This window comes from Vicugna pacos, chromosome 17 (genome assembly GCF_048564905.1).
Source record: "Vicugna pacos chromosome 17, VicPac4, whole genome shotgun sequence".
Classification (NCBI taxonomy): domain Eukaryota; kingdom Metazoa; phylum Chordata; class Mammalia; order Artiodactyla; family Camelidae; genus Vicugna; species Vicugna pacos.
This window is the reverse complement of record NC_133003.1, coordinates 1,302,179-1,327,408: the sequence shown is the minus strand read 5'-3', so window position 1 is coordinate 1,327,408 and position 25,230 is coordinate 1,302,179. Positions and strand designations below refer to the sequence as shown.

The 25,230-nt window shown below is 36.1% G+C and overlaps 1 protein-coding gene and 1 pseudogene across 1 annotated transcript in view; both read left to right on the top strand.

The window, feature by feature from the left end:
• The window catches only part of LOC102526683 (E3 ubiquitin-protein ligase HERC2-like), a 224,239-nt pseudogene that overhangs the window by 27,778 nt on the left and 171,231 nt on the right, over window positions 1-25,230 (top strand).
• The window catches only part of LOC116279245 (E3 ubiquitin-protein ligase HERC2-like), a 55,241-nt gene continuing 34,900 nt past the window's right edge, over window positions 4,890-25,230 (top strand). Inside the window, exons 1-2 of the mRNA XM_072940874.1 lie at window positions 4,890-4,968; window positions 10,318-10,387. Of these exons, the coding sequence (XP_072796975.1) occupies window positions 10,366-10,387 (22 nt within the window). The 5' untranslated portion in view covers window positions 4,890-4,968; window positions 10,318-10,365. The remainder of the gene's footprint in view (window positions 4,969-10,317; window positions 10,388-25,230) is intronic.

Here is a 25,230-nt window from a genome sequence, read left to right as displayed (position 1 = left end):
AAATCACGTAATCATCATCCTTGGCCGTGATACTTTCTTCAAGTTTTAAAGCAACATTTTCAGATGTTCTTTGTCCACATTTACTTCTGAGGAAGCTCTTTGTAAAATCTATTTTGCTGTTTATCTGCTTCCTATAACTGTGCCGTTGTCTGAGTTATAGCCTTGGCATTGTGTAGCTCTTTTGTAGGAAGGCGCTTTTGAGACGCAAGGGGTCCCCAGGAGGACCACACAGGCCCGTAGCAGTGTTCTGCTTGGCATCTCCATTCTGCACCCTCTCCCAAGAACCAGTGATGCGGCTGATCCTATTAGGGTCATGTTCAGAATTGGGGTAGCTCACAGCAAGCAGTCCACTACCACCGCTGGTAAATGTGATCAAAGATTATGCTACATTGATTGTTCATTGTAGATGATGGCACAAACGACATTCTTTTTGGGGCAAATTAAATGGCCTTCAACAAGAGATTGTCACTTTTAGCACCGTAACAGTTTATTATTTTGTACTGGGAGAGGCTTCTGGGTTGTCACAGTAATCTAGGAAACCTTCTAAAAAGCAAAACATCCTGGACCCCTACCCAGTTACCTAAGTCTCATCCTTTTTTTCGATTTCTTTCTCTCCCGCAAACACACCACACACACACACAAAATACCTGTCCCCAGGTGATCTGGATGTTCACCAATCGTGTTCATGAGCTTGGTTTCATCTGGTCCTTTTCCTCTTTGCTCTAGATGTGGATGGTAGGGACCCAGAGAGATTAATTTTCCGGAGAGATGACAGTATGCCCAGAAATGACAGTCATAATACATAGAAATATTTGCATTTGTGTGTTATTACATGTTAATAGTTACACTTGTGATTATGTTTGGAATTAGGCCTCATTTCCATTCAGTCTCAGAATCATTAGTAAATTCTTCTTAAAGCTCGATTTATTCTGTTGTATGTGTAATACTGTATAATATTCTATAACTGCTAGTTCTAGTTTATTACTAGATTGACTAGTTTTAGTTCTTTATTTATCTACATTTTATCAATACCAAAAAGACGTAGATAATTAAATAGATAAACTTGATAGACTGACAAATTAAGCTCATGGATTAGATGGCTTTATATCTCAAGGCTCTAACTGTATTTAATTCTGCTATTTCTCCACTCTTTCTTTGTATCATATTCAGTGTTTGATATGATCATGATCAGGAAGGATATTAAACGTGCACCACGAATCTTGCAGTGTTGCAAAATTCATGGAATAAACCTTTGTTAATTATCCATTTTATCAGGAATACTATTTTCTAATTTCTAAGAATAGTTGCAATTTTCAGTTGTTTAAATTATGAATAAATTTATTCTCTTTACATAGAACTAATAGACTTCTACTTGTATTCCTTCACTGGAGCCAGTATTTTAAACACATTCATTGATTAAAATGTTCATAAAAATGATACTAACATTTATTGAGGACTTATATTGTGCCATGTGCTGTACTAAGCTCTTTATTTGCACTTATCTAATCCTCCTAACCACGCTTTGTGATAGAAACTGTTAGCATCCTCATTTTATAGATGAGGAAACAGCTATTGAACAATTAACTAACAGGATAAGTAAAGGGTGGAGCGTGTACTCAGGTGCATCCTGCCTGAGCCGTAGCCTTTAATCCCAATGCTGTAATGCCTCTACTTCGGAATTTCATTACACTAAATGTGACAGCTTAATTTTACCAGTTGTTTAAGTGTTTTTTTCCTGGAAATTACTTTAAAGTTTAATCAGAGATCATTGTCGGCTTTTGTTTTGTTTAAAATTTACAACCAGTGTGTGGTCATACAGACCCTACCCACTTATTTATGATAACCACCTATAGATACACATCTTATACTTGAGAATTTTCCAGTTTTCCTTCAGTAATTGACTTCTTGCTTTATTCTGTTGTAGTCAGAGGAGATATTTTGTATGATATGTGTTTTTAAATATATTGAGACTTGTTTTATGACTTAACATATGGTACGTCCTACGTGCATCTGAGAAGATTGCATATTCTGTTGTTGTCAGCTGGAGTGTTTTATGTATGTCTGTTAGGTCTAGTTGGTTTACAACCTTGTTCAAGTCCTCTTGCTGATCTTCTGCTAGATGTTCTGGCAACTTTTATGGTAGAACCTTCCATTTCTCCCTTCAGTTCTGTTGATATTTGCTTTACATATTTTCATGTTCTGTTTGCTGCGGATATATTTGAAATCATTGTATCTTCTTCTTTATATATTTTATCAATATATAAAGGTCCTTTGTCAAAAAAAAAACAAAACCAGTTTTTGACTTCAAGTCTGTTTTGTCTAATATTGGTACCACAGTATCTCTGTATTGGGTTATTTTTACATGAAATATCTTTTCCATACTTTTACTTTGGGTCTTAAGTGAGCCTCTTGCAGACAGCATACGGTTGCAGCATGCTGTTTTTAAATCAGTTTTTGCTCATCTCTGCCTTTTAATTGGAAACTTTAATCCAGTTACATTTAAAGTAACTGCTGATAAGAACGAACGAACTTCTGCCATTTTGCTATTGTTTTCTGTATGTTTTAGACCCTATTTCTTCTCATTTCCTCCATTAGTGTTTTTTTTGTTGGCTTGTCTGTTTATTTTTGTAGTGACCATTTCAGTTCCCTTCTCATTCCTACTGGGCAATGTTTTTAGGTATGTTCTTTGTGGTTATCATAGCGATTACATGTAAATTCTAAATTGCTAACAATCTACTTCAAGTTGATAACCAAACTTAATTCTGCAGAAAGATCTGCTTCCATATTGCTCTGTCCTTTTCTCTTTTTATGTTGTATCATAAATTACATTTTTATACATTGTTGCTCAGTAGCATCAATTTATAGTTTTTTTCTGTTTACTTTTTATATCCTGTAGGAATCAAAGTGTGACATTCCAAAGCTTAAATACAATAATAGTGGCTTTACACGTGCTCACTTATTTGCCTTTACCAGAGAGCTTTACTTCTTCCCACAGCTTGGGGTTACTGCCTACTGTTCTTCCCTTTTGATCTGAAAGATTGCCATTAGCTTTCCTTTAAAGCATGTCTTGTCTCAGCTTTCATGTTTCTAGGAATATCCTAACTTCTCACTAATTTTCAAAGGAGTATTTTGCTAGAGATAAGATTGTTGGTTGATTGCCTTTTTTTAAAAAGCATTTTTACATGTGTGTATCACCCTGCTCTTTTGGCTGCATGTTGTCTGATGAGGAATCTGCTATTAATCTTACTGATTACTGGTTACTTATTGTCACTGTTGTGACAAAGTACTTCTTTATTGCTCCTTTTAGGACTGTCTCTTTGTTTTTGTTTTTGAATAGTTTGCTTATAATGGATGTTAAGTTGCTGGGTTAATCCTACCTAGAGTTAATTTCACTTCTTGGGTTTGTAAATTTTTTTTCTTTCATCCAGTTTGGGAAGGTTTTGGCCATTATTTCTTCAAATTTTCTTTCTACTTGTTTCCTTCTTTTCAGACTCTCATAATGCATATGTTAACGTGCTTGATGGCACCACACAGGTCTCTTAGGCTCTCTTCACTCCCCCCCCCTTTGCTCCTCAGACTTTATAATTTCAGTTGTCCTATGTTCAGGTTTGTTATTTCTGTCTTCTGCCTCCTCCCACCTATTGCTGAACCCTCTAGTGAATTTTTCAATTCAGTGATCGAATTTTTCAGCTCCAGAAATTCTATTTCCTCTTTAGTTTCTACCTCTTTATTGATTGTCTCATTTTGTTAATTTATTCTCTGCATCATCTGTTTCCTTTTTTGGTCCATGTTTTTGTTTTGCTCTTTGAACATCCTTAAGACAACTGTTTAAACATCTTTGTTCAGTAAATCCAGTTTTTAGATTTCTCAAGGATAGTTTCTGTCAATTTATTTTTGTTCCTTTCATGAGCTGCTGAGCCATGCTTCCTGTTTCTCTGTATGCTTCGTGATACTGTTTTCTTGACGACTTGATATTGGAAGTCAGATTATCCCCTTCTCCAGGGTTTGCTGTTTTTTTTTTTTTATATTCTTGAAGATTGTTTCAGTCAACTTGTTTAGTTATTTTCCTGAGATTTTTTTTTGCAAATACTTACTCTTTGACATATGTAGTCACTGAAGTCTTTATTTCTTAAGTTGTATTCAGCTAGAATTTTGACAGATTTTTGAATGCCAGTTGCTAAAAGACCAACAAAACCCAGACCCTCTCCTTGCCTTTGCAGATCGGCTCTGTGCTGCAGCAGCCTTCATCATGTCGCCAGGCTTGCACTCACCCTAGTGGTCAGGTTCAGGTGGAAACTTTTGGTCTTCTCCATTTCTGTATCACCGTGCATCTTGCCCTGGCATGTGCAAGGCCTTTTATGTTCCCCTGTATATGTGGGTGCTTTTGAATGTGCTGATTGCTCAGAGAAACTCACTAGCTTTTTCTCCCAGGCCTTAGGTGGTCTGTTTCATGTTAAGTTGTAACCTTTTGCGCCAGGCATCTGCTGGCTCTCAATTTGACTTGCAGTGTGTTCAAGAGCAATGTCCACCTTCTTATTTTTGTTTCTTCTTTTTTTTTAAGTTAGATGAAAAAGAAACATTTGTCTTGTATCAGTTTTTCAAGTAGCTGCTAACAAGTGAGAATTTATTTACACAGTATTGTGCACATACAGTCCGCTCTGCCCCCTCCGGAACCAGGTACTGTTCTCCCACTCTGGGAACTAGCTTCCTTCTTCAGGCTGGCTGCCGCTCTGGCTAGGGAGAGGGCAGAGCAAGCAAGTCAAAGCCCCACAGAGCTTTCAGGTTGTCTTTTTCTTGGCTCATTGTTCATTTGTTTTCCAGAGCTATTAGATAGTTGGTTGTGACAGTGACTTCCTGTTTTTCGATGTTTCTGCGGGAGGATGAGAACTTGCAGCTGTATTTTCTTCCACTCGGCTGATGTCACTCTGCTTTCTTTTTAAGAAGAATTCTGTTGATAAGTGAACAGAAGTAAGCAGTATTATCTTCCTAAATTAAAATAGTCCACTTGAAATTTTACTTATTTAAAATTGCTCTTATGTATTTGTTCTACATCTGAGTTTCATTATCTTAGTTAATAACTTGAAAATATTATTTAGAGAACTAAATATGGCCTTTAAATTGTTAGAATATAGATATATTAACAATAATTAACAGAACATGAGGACTTATTAAGTAAACAAATTTCTTGTGTGTACTTGAGCACTGGCTCTTACACCTAATAGATGGTCCTAGATTTTTAGCATAAATAATTATCTCAGAGAGACTGCTGTTTACCTGATTTCTGAAATAAGGTAATAAGTATCCTTTGTGGCTACTGTCTTCATAGACAATGCCGAGTTACTTACTATACTTTGCTTTAGCTATATCAACACATGAATATACATAATTGATAGATATTTTTGCATCATTCCCTTTGAATGGGATTTTAAATTTATCTAAAACATTTCAGTAGTAATCCTCATTCGCTTAAAGACGCAAAAGGTTTTAGGTGTTCACGCTATTCATTTATGCCTTATTATCCTGTCACAGCTAAAATATGGCTACCTATAGCTTTGTTTTCAACTTAGTTTGAATAAAATATTTCTTCCTCTTACTATTAAATATTCATCACACACACTTGATGACATTTCTCTAAACTCAGAGATCAACCTTTATTTATTATGTAGTACTTCTCAGAATTCATACCCAGTGTGATACACTTTTAAACTTGATTTTTTTTTATGTGTAAAGTGAAGGTACAGTTAAGTAGGTGTGTTTAATTATATATATATGTTATATATATAACTATAGCATTATTCTAGCTGTTTTTAACCTCACCTAGTCTAAAATCTTGTTCTCCCTTCAGGAAGCAGATGTTTGTATATGAAAAGCACTATAGAAATCTATTGTAAACCTTCATTTAACATGATTTCAACATGCACAGATAGATACATTAAATGTCCTTAGCTACACATGACTGCAGTAAACACTGAAAAGGAGTCCAAATTTAATTTATCCTATTTTTGAAATTTAAGTCACCATTATACATATTAGAGGCTTTGTAAGTTAGATACATGTATTTTGGGAATTACTAATGGAAAATACTATGCTCTTGTATCTTCATTAAAAATAATATAACTACAAGCACTTTTTTTTCAAATCAGCCGACTTAATTTAATTGTGAATGTTATGAACTCATTTTACAAAGTTACCAACTAATGAGAAATGAATGTGCTATGTAAATTTCAAACTGTAGTGGTCACAAGTAATTGATGAACTGTTCCTATAAATATATATGTTGTACAATGTTATGCATATACATAGTGACATATAAAACTTGTATTAATGTTGTATATAATTTATGTATTTATTTTAAATTACTGAAATATATCCAGTTTATTTTATTGGTTAGTTTAAGTTGTATATCAACTACCTTTAAAATCACAATTGTCTCTTTAAAATTTAGTCTATTGTTTAATTATTTTTCAAGCAAGTGAAAGACTGTTGTCTTAAAACATTTTTAGGTATTTGTGCTGTTTGAGCATTTAAAGGTCTTTGTGCGAGATTACTAATGTGTGTGTGTGTGTGTGTTTGTGAGCAAGAGAGAGATTTGAAAACAACCTATGCATCCTTGTTACAGTTACACTTGAAAACTTGGTTCAGTAATCAGAACAGCAACTAAAAACATCATATTAAACTCTCTTGCACCCTCTGTTGTTATTTTGGGGGATTACCACACACGCCTTTCCATGACTGTATTGGCATTAGACTAACTAAAATCTCTGATAAAATTAATACTTGGTGTATTATACTTACCTCCGGATTAGATTGATAGTAAAGGAGCATTTGTTTTTAATTCTTCAGTTATTTTTTCTCATGATACAGATATCTTTTTATTGCATAACAGCTTCAATGAAAAATGAGACCTTGTGTTTGTCTTTGATTTTTCCTAGATACCAATTTTAAGGCCCTGCAAGTATTTCACCCCCAAAAATGAAAATCTATACAGGACATAGCACCCTGTGTATACAGTTTTCCAGGATTACAAATTCCGACTGTTCTTTTGTAAACCTTTCAATTGTCAGATAGTTTCTGTCCAAAATAAGAGTCTGTAATCATCCAATATTAAAATTAAGAATTTATAACTGTAAGGAACAGATGTTTTCATAAACATTTGCTATAATTAATTTCAACTAGAGGACTGAAGGAACAAAGCAGTTTTTCCCACTTCGAAACTTTATTACCTTTTCCCCGTATAGCAAACTCTGAAATCTTCTTTCTAATATTGTTTAGAGAAACAATTGCATTCCTTATTCAATTTGTTTTTGAGAAAGTAAAACTGCTTTTTTTCCTTATTATCTTTGAAGGTTACATTCAATGTGATATATTCATTTCCAAACGGGTATAAAATGAAGAAAACCTTTGTAATATATTTTGATGGCAAACCCTAGTTGTTTAAAAACTAGAAGTCTCTTAATTTTGAAATGTTTTATAGTTGATATGATAAATATCAGCAGAGGGCAAGAGATACTCTGTTGGTGAGATTTTTGTGTATGTAAGTAATCATACTCTTTGGTTTTAAGGAGAAGGGAAGCTCAGATTTTAAACGTATGATAAAGTACTTATTCTGTGCTGATTATGGAACGTTTCACAGGAAATGTTTGCAAGCTGTTTAATAACGTGTGTTGTAGGAAATTGTCACTTAGCAAGACAGAGATTATTTTTCCTTAAATCTTTTTCATTTCTTTATGATAACACCATTAATTTTTTAAAAAGGAAAATGAAATATGTTGTTTGAGTTATGTTATGGTACCCATATTTTCCAAGAATTAACAAAATATATTCAGCGAGGTTGTTCTGAAACATTCAAGTGTTTTGGATTCTTTTCTTCTATAGAATTTGGCAACATTTTCCAATACTGTAGTCAATTTCAGGATTTTTGTTTAATAAAAAAAAAAACCTCAAAGTGCATTTTGAAGAAAGAGTAGACTTAAAAGTTATTATCAAATGGGTTCAGACCAGTTCTCCTTCTTCTAAACACTTTGGGTGCAGCTGCAAAGATTTTGAAGAGAAGCAACATTCTTGACTAATCTGTTGACTATAAAATGTGCAAAGAAAAATAGGCAGCTGTCATTAAAATTACATTTTAGCTTTCAATAACCATTTAATGAGCAGCGTAATCATATAAGTATGGTACCTTAAGTGCTATATTCAATAATTAAAAATAATCTCATCTCTAAACTGAAAACTGTGTAATTGCTATTTGACTTAACAAGACCACTGTGATAACCTCCAGTGGTATCTTAGAATGTTCAGAATGGATTAAAAGTATAAGTTAAAATTAAAGAAATCATTAAATTATTAGGCTTTAAATATCACAAAAATGAATATAACCTGATGTTTGAAAGTTACAGAACAGGAATTAGTATAAAATGTAATCAGATTCTGGCCTTTTTAATCTGTTTCTAAGAATGCATGGTATGTTTAGTAGTAGCCCACTATGGTTTCATAAAAAGTACACTTTGAATTACGTATTTTAAAATTTAAGCTAAAATTATATTTCTTTCATTAAGAATATTTTATGTCATTGGTAAACATGTTTTTAACTTCTTTAGAAAATGTATTTTTACTCTGTGATCTTTAAACTGATAGGTAGAATTTGTTCTCAATCTAATTTTTTGAGTAAGATCGAGTGCAAATGTTTTTTCCCTAAAAGTTTGATATTACAGCATGAGGCAGAAATACCTTTTGATGTTGAGTTGTTGTTTGATTTCTGTGGGGTTTTTTTTTCATTTTTTTAAACTGCTAAACTTTTGCCTACAGTTAAAACATAAAAGTTTGGGGAAGATTATGAAGGTGTATTAAAAGCTCACTGGAAGGCACTGTTGATCACCACCTCTCCAGACAGCTCTCTGTCCTGTCTGCTGACCACGTTCCTAGAGCGTGGATGGCCGGGCCGGGGAAACATTGTAGGTCTGCTCTCTGCCTGCTCGCTTTCGACCCCAGCAGTGGACAGGATGGGTGACTTGGTCACTGATAAAAGTTGTGCTCTGTTTGTGACCCAATCCAAAAATGGGCAGAAGACCTCAAGCAATTCTCTGAGGAATACATACAAATGATCAATAGGCACATGAAAAAATGCTCAGTATCAGTGATTATCAGAGAAATGCAGATCAAAACTACAGTGAGGTATCACCTCACACCAGTCAGAATGGCCGTCATTCAAAAATCCGCAAATGACAAATGCTGGAGAGGCTGTGGATAAAGGGGTACCCTCCTACACTGCTGGTGGGAATGCAGTTTGGTGCAGCCACTATGGAAAACAGTATGGAGATTCCTCAAAAGACTAGGAATAGACTTACCATATGGCCCAGGAATCCCGCTCCTGGGCTTGTATCCAGAAGGAACCCTACTTCAGGATGACACCTGCACCCCAATGTTCCTAGCAGCACTATTTACAATAGCCAAGACATGGAAACAGCCTATATGGCCATCAACAGATGACTGGATGAAGAAGATGTGGTATATTTATACAACGGAATACTACTCAGCCATAAAACCCGACAACATAACGCCATTTTGCAGCAACATGGATGCGCCTGGAGAATGTCATTCTAAGTGAAGTAAGCCAGAAAGAGAAAGAAAAATACCATATGAGATCACTCATATGTGGAATCTAAAAAAAACAAAAAACAAAAAGCGTAAATACAAAACAGAAAGAGACTCAGACATAGAATACAAATTTGTGGTTCCCAAGGGGGTGGGGGTGGGAAGGGATACACTGGGATTTCAAAACTGTAGAATAGATAAACAAGATGATACTGTACAGCACAGGGAAATACAGACAAGATCTTATGGTAGCTCACAGAGAAAAAAATGTGACAGTGACTATATATATATTTATGTATAACTGAAAAATTGTGCTCTACACTGGAATTTGACACAACATTGTAAAATGATTCTAAATCACTAAAAAAGTTAAAAAAACTGTGCTTTGTTTGTAAACATTAGTGTGTGATTAAATGGTTTATAAGTTCTGGTTTTGTCTGCGATTCAGAAGAGGAAAATGGCTGTACTATATACTTTATTCGTTCCTGTTAGCAGTGGTCATGGTGTAGTGCTCCTGTCCAAGTTGGACTTGTGGTGATAGCCTATATTTTAGCATCAAAATGAATTTTTTCTTTAATGCTTTCTGATTACAAAAAATATTTGGGGGAGGGTAAAGGGTATATGTTTTTGGACTCGGCGTACTGCATAGACCTATCACAGTAACTTTTCAACTGAAATACGCAGTTTCATAATCTCCATTATTTCAATGTTTCTAAATTTTTCCCCCAGGAGGTTCAAATAAAAATGGAAGAAGAGCAAGTTCTACTTTAGATTCTGATGAGACTTCTAATTCCTACAGGTAGGTAATGAATACACAGATACATAACATTATAAGATTATGTACAAGATACCTAACCTTACAGGATTCTAATCTCAGAGTTGTGTGGACCTGTAATCTGTGCTTTTAGTATGACAAATGCAAACAATATGGTGATACACAGTTGTTCTGCAAGATGACTGAGTAGAGGAAAATATAACAATTCTTAGTTCTTGAGTAAATGGTTCACTGTAAATATCTGTTTTTATCATATATAGCAAGATAATTGGAATCATTGCACATGCAGTATTAAGCTTCATCATAATCCATTTTTATTTCTGCTTTTGCAGTATATCTCTTACAATACTAAAGGCTTCCTTTGATTGCTTACATTTCCCAGTAATTCAGAGTACCTGCTCATGAGCATCTGAGAGAGTCTGAAATGTAATCCATGCTTATGTTAAGGGCTGTTTGTTAATATCCCATTTCACTCCTCAACAAACAGGGCAGTTACATCTCAATTAGCAATTTTTCAAAAGGATACACGAATTAAGAAAGCATGCATCTTATCTAGTCATTTGGTAATATTCTCTATGTAACTTGAATTTCCTTGAGTAAATGTTTTTGAATTTTATATCTTCTTAATAGGGAAACCTAGGAAGTGGAAAGATTAAAGTGTTTCCAGTAGTATTAGAAATCCATCTAGTGAACCAGAGTGATGTAAGAACTGGGTAGTGTTTTTTTTTAGGAGAATAAAGTACAGATCAAGTAATAACACCTTTTGGCATTGTAGGTAGCAGTGCAGATTCTTGAAGAAATCCTTTGATTGGAGAGTTGTCCTTAGGGTTAATAAGTTCTGATTCTTGTGTACTGACGCTCTGAAATATATGCAGGAACCACTCTTCACTTGGAAACATTCAAATATTAAGCTGTAATTCCTTCTTTTGTATCATAAAGATGGAATTTGTGCTTAGGTTCTTTATATTCTTGACTACATATTCTGCATCCCTGACTGGAAGTATATCATTTGTTTCTTCAGCTCCCAGGCAAGCTTTTAACATCCACAGTAGGGCCTTAGACACAGGAAGCACCTAACAAGAATGCAGTGATTGTGAAGGTTTTTACAATTTGTTTATGAATTCCAGAAATGAGATGGTAATTGAGATGCTTGACATCTTTATTTTATGCCAGTTGGGGTCTTTTGAAATAATCAGTGATTTAAGTGTCACGGGAGTTACAAAAAGCCTGTGTTCCCGTGGTGTTGTAGACGGGTGTTATCGTGGCAGTAAAGCTCATATGTTGTCATTATGTTCTCTGCACCCGTCCCACCTGGTAAGGGTTAGAGTGCTCCAGATCCCTCTCTCAGTACTGAAGTGCAGTCGAAAGCTTGGAATTTGACATATTAAATAATAGGTGGAATCCTCTATCTCAGCATGTTGGTCCCGACAGCAACAAAATGTGACTTAAAGAGATATTTAAATAAATGCTCATGTTTGGTATGTAACTGAGGAATATGAATGTGATAATATGTGAAATACATGGTGGAAATAGCATTAGATATAAATACAACTAAAAAAAGCCCAAGACAAAAGGAAAATAGAGATGTATTGCAAAGGAAGGAAAATCCTCATGTATATATAAATTTTGTTGGTAAATTATATTTCACAATTACATTTGTAGTTTAGCTAATTATAATAAATAATGGACATAATATAAAGTTAAGAGAAATATGTCATTGTGAAGGCATAGTATTATCTTGTAGTTTGTTTTCTTGAGTAGTTTGAAAATTAAAGTAGCGTAGTATTATTGAATGATAATTGTACTTTGAAGCAAACTCCTAATACAACTTGGCACAATGAATACTAATGTTGTTAACTAATATAGTTTTACTCAATGCCTCTCAGTGTTGTAATGTTAAGATATTAATTTATTGTGGTAATTAAAATGGCAAGATAAAAAGCTCAAGTCGTACAGTATATAAAAATGAGCTTTTAATTGTTGGCAGGCCGATGCTGTTATTAAGTAGTAGTACGGCATTTAAGGTGTGAAATGAGTATTTTTCTACTCAGTAGGCAATAGCTCTTACAACATAACGAGCTTACTTATGACTCTGACACTTGGCTTAAATGCAGAATTCATGGCAGCACAGCTCTGGGGCATATTTTCATATAAGGTCAACCAATGAAAGCCAGGAACTGTTGCAGAATCACACTAACATGGCCATAAGAAGTGTCAGTGAAATTCAGTTTTGAAAATGAAAATTTTTTGTTACTATCATAGCTCTTTTAAATCAACCAGAAATAGGTTATTAGAAAAACGTGAATGTTCCAGCCCCCAAACATCCTTTAGCCTGACAGATCTATGTTTGTACTGTTCAAACTGCCTCGGAAATCCGGACCTTCCTTCACAGACAGCTCTGGCCCCGACACCCTCGAGCTGCCTCTGCTTGTGTCTGCGCTAGTGACTGGCTTTGCTCTCTCATCTGTAAAATGGACATCATGGTGTCCAGCCTGCTTCCTTGCCACAGCTGTTTTAAAGACTGTGGTAGAATTGGGTAAGATGAAGCCTTTTGAAAATCTGAATGCAAAACCGTGCATTATTATTGGTAGTTCTTTGTGTTCCCCTCATGGAAATTGGCAACTTTTTGCCGTCATCTCTGTGTGCAACCTGCTACAGGCTGAGGCTTTATTAGCTTTTGAATCCAGTCTTGGATTGGTCCCCTAAATCTGTGTTCTTTCCATTATTTGCTTACATTATTGTGGTCTCCGATGGTCAGGTTTAAAACGGCACAGTCTGCTTTCCGTTGTTTCAGTTTTCGTTTGGTAATAATATGTAGACATAGTGAGTTGGTGCCTGTCTGACCCCAGAGACTTTGGACAAGTCTTAGTTCCCTCACCTCGAGCGTGAGGGTGAGAAACCCCACTTGCTTCAAGGAGTTAATGTTGGATGATGCCGTGCGGCAAATGCCCAGTATGAGCTGCTTTTGTCTCCCGGTCGACGCCATCCTCACCATCACCGCTGCTCGTCTTCAGGCACTGTAGAATTTGCTTCACACTGTGCTCCTAGAGACAGCAAAAGGAAGATTTAAGCCCAGAATGTCTTACAGGAAAATAGCAGCTGTCTGTTAGCAGAGAAGGGGCTGAGACGAGTGCCACGCGAGGCTTGGCGCGCTCAGCCTCTGCCGTGTGTTCCAGGCTCCCCGTGTGACAGACGCACACGCGCAGCAGGGAGAGAGGGAAGATGTGTTAGTACCGGTGTAAGTTCAGAGGAGGGTGTTTGGAATTTTGGCAAACTTTGAAGTCTACAGTCGATGGACCCTAACCATAGCTTTATGTGCCTCAGGCTCACAGAGGTGTTGTCATAGGCTAGGAGGTATTACTTTGGGTTTGTGGTTTTGCTTCATTGATTCAGATAGAGCCCAGCTGCATTTAACTCCTAAGGCACCAGTGTGGTCATTCCGTGATGCCCGGGTAATAGCCTAGATTTTGTTGTGGAAGTTTTTGTTAAAATTTGATTATTTATCACCCAACTCATTTGCAGACATTGCATTAAAGTGGAAGGATCATAAAAACTTAGAAAACTTGGTTTATGCAATCTATCTTGTGCTTTTTAAAGATCCATTTAATGTTTTCTGTTAGATGAAATGAGCTTTCTCTGGGTCTTATTTAACCATGAAAACTGAGAGACCGTTGCTGGGTGTGAAAGGAGTTTGCCGATGCACAGCTGGCAGTGGACGTTTAACTTAGGGGCTGCAGCTCCTGGCTCTTTGGTGGAGGGATTGCTCCCTCTCCTCCACTCACCTCCCCAAGGGCAGCTGACCTCCTCCTCTCCAAAGAGGCGAGCCCCTTGCCAGCACATATGACCACAGACTATTACATTCATCTGTTTAGCTGTAGTACCAGCTGCTTGCGTGTTTTTAATTATTTTATTAGCTGGGATAACAGTGACCTATGAAATAAATTGAAGATCAACATTTTTAAACTTTCCATTTCCCTTTTTTACCCTCTGTTTCTAAATATCTTTATTGACCAAATTATGATATTCTGCAAAAGTTCACTGGAAGTCTATATGGTTTTTGAGTCAATGTAATTCTTCTTAAAGTAAAATGTTATAATTACCAGTATAGAAAATAACTTCATTTTGCCTCATTTTTGATAAGATGTAGGTTATGTTTATGTAGCCACAAATTCATGTTAAAATCTGTTGGTTTAGTAGTCAGTTTAGTTAGAGAAAACTCTGACCACTTATTGGCATTCACTGGGAAACTCACAATAGTGCTTAAATTTCAGACGTCTTAGCACTGTATAAATGGCATAGGGTAGAATATAAATCATTGTAGATTATTTTTAAATAAATTTGTATACTTAACTCCAATTTTCTAGATTCTTTCCATTCAGCGGTAAATCACCTAGCTGACCCTAAGTATTTTTACAATTTAATTTCACACAGTACCATTTCTGAGTGTATTTTCTCAAGCTGTGCCATTAGGAAAAGTGTAGTGTCTTCTGGATTTTTGACAACTGGATAATTTTCAAGTAGTACTTGAAATTAAACGTTGACTTCAAGAGACAGTTCAAAATAATAATGACCAGTGGTTGTTCAAAGTCTTAGCCCTTAAACCAAAATTGTGATGATTTAGTCAGAAATCCTAATGTCGAATTTAAAAACATAGGTAGTTGGATGCAGAAAAGGATTGTAAAATACTTACGTGTGTCGTTTGATTTCGGAAGTCCTGTAAGTGGCATAGTGGGGTTTTGAGCCTTGAAAATGTTATACTCCTAAATGCTTATAAAGTATACATTATTTTTTTAATTAGGTTATAGTCATTCTTTTTGGCTTCTTAGTTTTTTTCCTCTAAAGACCAAATTGCATAATTCAAAATAACTTTTGTTGAAGTATATATATTTTATTTTCTCTTTAAGGAAAGAAACTAAAAAGCCACTTGGCTCTAAAGTACTGGTGATAAAGTTTCTTGACGTTGATCAGAGCTCCCAGAGCTGCCTCCCTTTTTCAATATGGTATGTTCTATAGCCCACAGGGTCAAAGGATGTTGAAGTTAGTAGAAAGTTTTTAGGAATTATCAGGGGCGAAGGTATAGCTCAAGTGGTAGAATGCAGACTTAGCATGCATGAGGTCCTGGGTTCAATCCCCAGGACCCCCATTAAAGAAGAAATAATAATATTAATGAATAAACCTAATTACCTCCCCCTGCAATCAATCAATCAATGTTGTCGGTTTAGCTTTCTGAATTTAAAAGTTGTCATTTCCTGAATAAGAAAAAATACATTAATTTGAACTTTACTTTGTCATTGAGGAAATTTTAAAAATTAGGCTTCAGGTTTTATCACGAAGTTGTTATATATCCTATTTACATGTAATGAATAATTTGGGAGAATGTGGGAAATAACTTTACATCATTTACATTTATTTTTGATATAATACCTTTTCCCCCCATTTGCATGTAAGAGGGTCCTATGTCTCTTGAAATAACAATGAAGCAGTGGCTCAGAATATTAGAGACAATAGGGCAAAGCATATTTTGGATTTAAAATTTAGAAACCTGGGTTCTGGTTATACTTGTAGAATGATATAAGCTTGTTACTCTGTTATTTTTAAGAATATGGAATCAGAGTCAATTTAATTGCTGGAAGTCATACTGTGTTAATTTGTTCCAGCTGCTATAACAAAATACCAGAGACTGGGAAGCTTATAAACGACAGAAGTTTACTTCTTACAGTTGTGGAGTCTGGGAGGTTCCATGTGAAGATGCTGGCAGGTTTGGTGTATGATGGAGCCCACTTCCTGGTTCATAGATGGGTCTTTTAACCATGGTCTCCCATGGCTGAGGGGCACGCAAGCTCTCTGGGATCCTCTTCCATAAGAGCATCGATCCCATTCGTTAGGGCTTGGCGCTGGTGACCTGATCACCTCCCAAAGGCTACACCCCCAATCCCTATCACACTGGATGTCAGGATTCAAAATATGAATTTGGGGGCCACATTCAGTCCATAGCATTTACTTACAGGTAAGAGAGACCAACCTGAGTTCCATGTCCTGCTCCTTCTCCACCCACTCATCTTAGGTTCCTACGGCCTGGCTGTTTTAATTTTTCTGGGAGATAGCTTAGTAAATAGATGAAAAAGGAGGACCTAGAATTAGGGCTTCTTTCCTGACTCTTAGAATAATGCTGTCTTCAATTGGATGTGTTGCCTGTATTTTGTTGAGAACCTATGTAATTTTAGGACACCAATGCTTTGAGTTCTTAATAAATGCATGATTTAGGGAAACAGTTTGGGGAAAGCACACAGAGAGAAATAAGACAGACCAAAGTTTACATGTTAGTAGCTCCACCACTTACTGACTGTGTGACCTTAGGTAAAGTTATTAACCTCTCTGAGTTGTGGTTAGTTCATTTGTAAAACTGGAGTTTTAACAGCTCCTGTGTCATGGACTTGCAGAGCACCACCTGCAAATGCGTAGAGCCCCTGGCCCAGTCACCTAACATGTAGGAGGGAACAAATCCCAGTTTCTTTTCTCTCTCTCTTGTCTAAGATTTCTTTTGAGTTTTTAACAATTTTTCCACCTAACAAAATTTTCCTTTGTCTCAGAAAAGTATTGTTTAAAGTTCTATACACTTCTAAAGTGGTGATAAATGAGTATGTAGGGGTCAGATGTACAGTTACCTATAAAAGTTCAGCTCTCCAGGTCCCTATGGTTGTCTGTAGGTTATAGACTTCTATTCAGCCTCACCAACTTTCATCAGATTTTCTTAGTTCTTCTTTCCATATTTTTTGCCCAAGCACCACAACTTTTATAGTGAAATGATAATTTCAGAGAGCACAAAATGTATAACTTTTGTATTTTCTGGAAACCAAAATCAGAATATTACCTTTTATTCTTACCTCCATAATGGAGCCACATTTGAGAGAAGAAAAAAAAATCACATTTGAATGATACATCTATCTTCTTGAAGTAGCTTTATTATTTTTATGGTCCTGGAACTGGTCAGTGGCTATGTTCCTGTGTAATATGTAACCTGTCTGAACTAATTATTAATCACTTCAGGCTCTGAAAATGCACAACCTTTTGTTTAAATAATTAACAGGTTTGCTTGCATTTACATCCGTAAATTAACATAACCCAAACTGACTGGAGCACACACGTTACAGAGTGAGTTCTTTTGCTTCACATGCCCCCTCAAGCCCTTTTTATTATCTATAGCCAGGCTTTGGGGGAAATTTTTTCCTATTCATTTATTTACAAAGTCAGCTGCAAGAATCGGTCAACCAAGGTGGTGTAAATGTTTATCTTTGAAAAGACAGGCATACATTTGAAATGTGAGGATAAAGCTGTGTGAGTCAGTCAGCAGGAGAGACCCTTCGCCTAGAAGCATGTCTGTCTGCTCTGGTGCTCCTGGTGGACAAGCCCTGGCAGCCCCTCTGTCACTTTGTGTGACGTGTGTCAGCAGACGGCACTTCGTAGGGATGGCGCTGAAGGAGATTTAATTAAATAGTTGGTCAGTAATACTGAAATGTGTTACTGGATGTATACTTTGAGAAAATAATGCATAGCATTTGAGTTTAAAAGTGGAAAGTTATAAATCTTTTCAAACATTTTAAAAATAGCATGCTTATTTATCTGCGTAGAGCTCTCCTTTATATTTATGTGGTTAGCATGTATAATGCTTAATTTCTGGTTTATGATTTGACGGACAATTTGTTGTCTCAAAGATATAGTTGAAGGGTGGAATTTTCATAGAATATTTTAAGAAAAATGGATATTCAATATTTGTCTGTTTCCTGTATCAGATTGCCTTGCCTTTTGAGGGAAAGTGGCAGTGATTAGTAATTCTATTTTTTTCATTTATTACTAATCCAGAGTTTTCACAAGTACTTTTCTGACATTTGTTTTTATATATACATATATATGTACACACATATGTATGTATAATACATATGTATTATATTACATATGCATTATGTATTTATTACATATATATATATGACAATTTATTGTTGTTCAAGAGAGCTAACCTGTCTACGGTCATCTGCAGATCTTTCCTGTACACCCATTACTGGCAGCCAGCGTGCCAGACCCAAAGACAGACAAATCACACACCCTGCCCTTTGGCGCACTTGTGAGCTGGGAGAGGAGACAAATGTGGAGGCAACCACCACAGATGATGACTTGTGTTACAGTGGGGACTCTGACCAAGATCTAGGGGATACCAGACGGGCTAGTTAAAATTGAGGGTGGGTAGTGGTTGGGAGGAAGACAGGTTTGCTGGACTTACTGGAGGAACCAGAGTTTTCCATGAGGTGAACAGTATGAACAAGCTCTGGCTCTGCGTTCTTTGGGGTTCTTGGTAGATTTGACTGGCCTTACATCTGTCAATCACAAGCTCATACAACATGGGTGTTTACACACATCTGTTTCATTGTGGCAGTGTTGTCACTTTGCAGGATCTGCTGTTTTGACAGTATTAAAGTTTTCAATTTCAGTATACCATGGCTGTTTGATATATTTAAATCAGTGATCAGAAATTTTAACTGGGAGTTGAAAATGTGTCTTTGAATTGCACAAAATTGTATGAAATAGTTGATAATGATACAATTGAGGATGAATATTATGTGCCTAGAAATAAGGGGAAAATCAATAAAGCAGCTATGGAATAAAAAATAGCCTGCTAATGAGATAATATTTGAAATTTAAAAGAAGTCCTAGTATTGTCTGAACATATGGACATAATTTTCATTCAGGATTATAGACGCTGTGTTCTGAGATAGATGCAGAAGTACTTAGTCTGGGTGACATACTCTCAAGGAGCTGCAAAGACTGCACTTCAGGCTGCTTGTTCAGATTAGAGAAGGAGTCCAGGTGACATGCCCGAGTCTCTGAGCCCATGTGAAGCAAGACAGGGGAGTTGAACACCATCTCTTAACTCTCACTCCAGTTTTCAGTGTGCTTCTAGATCTTAAATCTCCCTCAAGTGGCAGAGCGCTACTGTCCGTGAACCGGGCACAGACTTCTGGTTATCTGGATTTTGTTCTGTCCGCAGTGATACATTCATAATCTCCAAAGTGATCACTGCTGCTTGCCTGCCTGCCCCTCCCCCACCTCGCACAGGGCCACCCCCAAAGCCTGCGTCTCTCCCTTCTGTTCTGACTTTGTAACTCAAATGGGGACCATTTTTTTCCTCCTGAGAGATTTGGGGGAAAATGGGGGAAATAGAATAAAGCCAGAGCGGTCCATTTGGCATTTTTAAAACCCATCCCTGCTTCTCCCACTGCCACCTGAGCCGCTGACAGAACCTGCTTCCAGAGTAGGGACCCCACTTTCCTGCCTCTCTATCTCTAGGTGCCATTTCTAATTATAATATTTTTTAAATTCCTGTTGAAAAATGAAACTTACCTCATGGTGCTAATTTTCAATCTTATAGTAGCATTCCATGCAGCAACTCGATGAAAACATCTCGATCGTTCATTATAAAGATCTCTGTGGTCATATAATTAAATTTTTGTGGCATCCATTTGGGAACATCTGAATTATTATTTTTTTTAACATTTTTTATTGATTCATAATCATTTTACAGTGTTGTGTCAAATTCCAGGAACATCTGAATTATTGAGTGTATGAATTAACAGAATAGCAAATAGCAAAATAACAAAAGGCCTTTGATAAAATCAGGACTAGATTTGGATTCTTTTGAAGTAGATGAACTTGCAAATCATGTAAGATTCCAGCATTGGAGAATACTTCTGCTTATTAACACAGGACTTTTTATGAACCATAATGTAATCTGGGCAAGGAGTTCATGAGAAAATGGCTTATCTTCCACCGTGATGCCGAGCAGCTGTTTTTAAAAATCAGAAAGAGAAACACAACTCACATTGATGTTCAGGCCTGCGTGGGAAGCCGCCTGTGGGCTTCGTTTCAGGGTCTCCACAGGGTCCAGTGTCAAGAAAGGGGATTTCTCCCCTTTCTTCGAAAATGTAGTAATATACCAGTTATGTAGAGGTCGGATTTCAAATGGCCTCAACCAAGGAGGATATAATCAGAAATTTAGAAACCAAGGGAAAATATTAGAATAGCCAACAAGTTTCCTCACTGAGGGAGCTGTAGTCCCAGGAAAGCCTTCCAGCTCTGACTCTGCTTTCACTTTGTCTTACTTCTCTCTCTCTCTTTTTTTTTTTTAATTAAAAAAGTTATGATGGTTTATGTTGTTGAAATAGGCTAGAATGTATGATGGTTTAAAGTCCAGGTTGTTGTCTTTATTTTTAAAAAAGACAGAGCAAGTGACAGAGGGGTACAGATTTCCGATTTCTAAAAGCTAATATGCCATCATTTTACGAATCGGTTGCTGGTAGCCTGACAGTGATGGCCGTGAGAGAAATACCGCTAAAAGCAGGATGAAAAACTCCAGAAGCCAAGCAAGTGAAGTCATCTGAAGTAGGAGCAATTAGGCATGCATTTTCCAAATGTGTATCACATCTGGAGTAAAATTCCTTTAAGTCTTAGAAATGTTGTGATACTCTGAACATTTTTTCTGTTGAGAAAATCACTTATCTGGCATACATTGCCCTTTCACCATGTTGGGTAAATTAGATATTTGAGCATGGGTTTTTTAAATTAGTGCATTTTTTTCCTTTTTAACTATAAATGAATGCTGTTTTCTAGTCACCCTTTGGTGGGGCTAATTCCTTACTTTTTCAGGGGCCTATGTAAAATTGTTTTCCCAGGTATGTTAATCCAGACAAATTATAAAGTCGATAAAGTATATATTGACCTTAAACTAGAGTTTATTTTATCACATGGCCCATTGATCCTCATTTTAAATTACCATTTCCTGTATGTATGAGCCAGTCATTACCAAGTATGGTCATAATTGCACATGGTGTTGAGTACAGGAACTGTAAATCTATTGCCCAATCATAACATTTTTGAGCTACATTTAAGTAGAGGAAGACTGTTAAGCTGGGCAAAACAAATGACAAGGGGACGGCGGTCTGTGAGATTCAATTCAGGGGAAAGATACAAGATTGATTGTAAAACCCTTGAAATGCAGGTTTCTCGTAGATGCATTCTTCATCTGTTACACATGGGAAGTCATGTGTAACAGAGCTTAGACACCCAAAACTAATCAATGCTGAGGCGGCTAAATACTTAGCCTTTTACATGTAAACCTGTCTGCAAAATTAGGGGGTTAATTTATCATTTAGAAATCTTGTATTTTCAAAAATTCAGTGCAAGCACCAGATGATCTGTGTCTGAAGATACGACTGTGAACCATACAGGCAGTGGATACAATGTCATCAAACACCTGTTTCCACACTTGCACCTGATGGTGAAGAGCAGTGCTGCTCCATTTGTTTTGCAGAGAAATGTTTTTCATTGCCCATGTGTTCCATTTCCCTCTGAAATCCTTAATCTGATTTTATCCATTTTTTAAGGCTCCTCTTTCCCTCCTTTCTTCAGGCACTGTGGCTATGGCACTTTTTTGTAACCTTTCCATTCCTGTGTACAGTAGCTTAAAATTGCAGTGATTGAGCATAACCCACTTGTTTGTATAAATTATTGAAATCCATTTGCACCTTGTAAGAATGGACTTTAAAGCACTGCTGGGCACATGTGCTGGAAGTACATGGATTGCTCAAATATAGGGAAATGACCCGATGAACATGGTTATGGGAGAGGAAAGGGGAGAAAAGCTGATCAGATTTTAAATGTATCTGTTGTAATTAACATGTTAGAACAAACAAAAATTGTTATTTTTCTTTTCCTTTGATCAGTGAGTATTAGAATTTGAACTGCCTGGGGATTGTTTATCAGAAATGTTCAACTGTTGTTGAACATTTATACTTAATTGAAATAATTCCTTAAGGGAGGTTTTATCTAAAACCTATAAACAGGGAATTGTGTATAAGAATACTGAATGAAATATGAAATTTAACAAGAATGAAGAAGTCATGTCCCAGATGGCTGTCACTTGTTAAACCCTGGTTTACCTGTCTTGCTATGATGACATTTCATTTGGAAGGGTGTTTGTGTCACAGCTGACTGTTCACATCTGTGCTGACTGCTGTTCTCAGCCATCACAAAACGCTGAATGTGTGTAGCTGGAGCTTCCTGCTGTTACCTGGAGATGGTGGGAAAGCTCGGTTAAGTATATTGTTTCCTAAAGTATATTCAAACAAAAAAAGAAACCATTACCACTATTTTTTTTAAAGACTGCTGAGATTTGATTGGGATTACATTAAATCTCTAGGTCAATTTGGGGAAAATTGGCATTTTAAGAACATCAGATCTTCCACTGTTTGAATATGGCGTAACGTTCCATTTAGTTGGGTTTTTATAATTTTTCTCAGCAATGTTGTATAGTTTTTGGTATGCAAGACTTGCATGTGCATTGTTAAATTTATCATTAAGTATTTGTTTTTGATGTAAATGCTATTACTTGTTCCATTTCAGTTTCCAACTGTTCATTGCTAGAATAAAAAAACACAAGTATCTGTACACATTAACCTTCCATACTGCAGTCTTGCTAAGCCTATTAGTTTGAGTTGCTTATTGGTAGGTTCATTAGGATAGTCTATGTAGACCATAGTGTCATCTGTAAACTGAGTTTCACTTCCTCCTCTCCAATCCACATAATTTTTATCTCATTTTCTTGACCTATTGCAATCAGTTGTTGACCAGAAGAGGTTCCAGCAAACATCTCTGCCTCATTCCTTATGTTAAGTAGAAAGCATGTTCTTCCATAATTAAAACATAATTTAAAATGATATTAGCTATATTTTATTTATAGTTGCTCTTATCAGTTTGAGGATGCTTCTCATGTTCCTAGGTTGCTGAGAACTTTTGTCGGGAATGTGTGCTCAGTTTTGTCAAGTGCATTTTCTGCATCTATTGAGATGATCATGTGGTTTTTCTTTCCAAAGCTGTTAATACAGTGAGTCATATTTATTGATTTTCAAATGTTGCTCCAACTTTGTAATCCTCAGATAAATCTTGTTGATCACAGGGGATTATTCTTTTAAAGTTAGTTTGGATTTTGTTTCCTAGGATTTTGTTAATGATTGTTGGATCTATGTTTGTAAGGAATATTGGTTTATATTTTTTGTAGTATTGTTGTCCAGTTTGGGTTTTGGGGTACTGCTAACCTCATGGAATAAATTGGGAAATATTCCCACCTCATAATTTCTGAAAGAGTTTGCATAATCAATGAAATAGCAAACAAAAATACTCTAGAAAAAAGTCAGTGAAGCCCAAAACCAGTTCTTCAGAATGATTAATAAAGTTGATAATACCTAAGAAAATTAATCAAGAAAAAAGAGAAGAAATAAATAAAATCCTGAATAAAGGGAACATATCTGTAGATCCTATGGACATTAAAAGAATAGCATAGGAATAATCTGAACAAGTTAATGAGCTTGATAACTTACTTTAAATGAACTGAATGAAGGAATGTTTTTAAAACATGTAACTTTCCTTCCTTTTGCTTACTTTGAAGTTCATTTGCTCTTGGGTTCCATTTTTCTTAAGGTGAAAACTCAGATCATTGACTTGAGATCTGTCTTTTTACTAACATGAGCACTTCATATTATAAATTTCCTACCAGGCACGACTTTAATTGCATCCCACACATTTTGATATGATGTGTTTTAATTTTCATTGCTTAAAATATTCCTATTTACTTTATTTTTGATCCACTGATTGTTTAGAAGTATGTTGTTTAATTTCCAAATATTTAAGTTTTCAAAATATCTTTTTGTTGTTATTGTCTAGTTTCATTCTGTATTGGTATGAGAACATAATTTATATTATTTTAGTCCTTTTGAATATGCAGAGATTAGCATCATGTCTCAGAATCATGTTCACTATGATTAATTAACATGTGACCTTGAAAACAAAGTATATTCTGAGGTTGGATAAAATCTATAAATAACTTATCCTTGATGACTCCTACGTCTGCAGAGTCTCTCAGAAAGTGAGGGTGTTGAGCTCTGCTTGTGATCTGTTTCTCCTTTCCGTTCCCTCAGGCTTTAGCTCATGTGTTTTGGGGCAGTGATATTAGGTGTCTGCTCACTTAGGATTATTCTTTTTGAAAGGTTGCCTGTATCATTATGAAACGCACCTATTTTTCTAGGGTAATAGTCTTTGTTCTGAAGTGCACTTTTTTCTGATACTCATACAGCTATTCTATTTTTCTTCTGATTGGTGGTTTTACAGTATACAATTTTAAAAAATTTTTGGGGGGAGGTAATTAGGGTTATTTATTTATTTGTTTGTTTATTTATTTGTTTATTTTAATGGAGGAACTGGGGATTGAACTCGGCGTCGTGCATGCTAAGCACACACTCGACCACTAAGCTATACCCTCCCCCTATAATATACATTTTTTAACACTATCATGTATTCCATATATCTTTTTATAGGCTCTGCCTCCCCTTTCCCTTAAAACATTGCTGAGAGCATTTTTTTAATAGACTTATTTTTTTAGAGCAGTTTCAGGTTCACAGCAGAATTGAGCAGAAAATACAGAGTTCGCACATAGCCCTCCCCACCCACACATATATACTCCCTTACCCTCAACATCCCTCATCAGTGTGGCATATTTGGTACAATTGATGAACCAACATGGGCACATTATTATCAACCAAATTCCATGGTTTACATTAGGGTTCACTCTTGATGTTGTACATTCTATGGGTTTTGACAAATGCATAATGACATGTAGCCACCACTATAGCATCATACAGAATAATTTCATTGCCCTAAAAATCCTTTGTGCTCCATCTATTCCTCCCTCCCTCCCTCTCCCCAAGCCCCTGGAAACCATGATCTTTTTGTTTCTGTAGCTGTGCCTTTTCCAGAATGTCATTTGG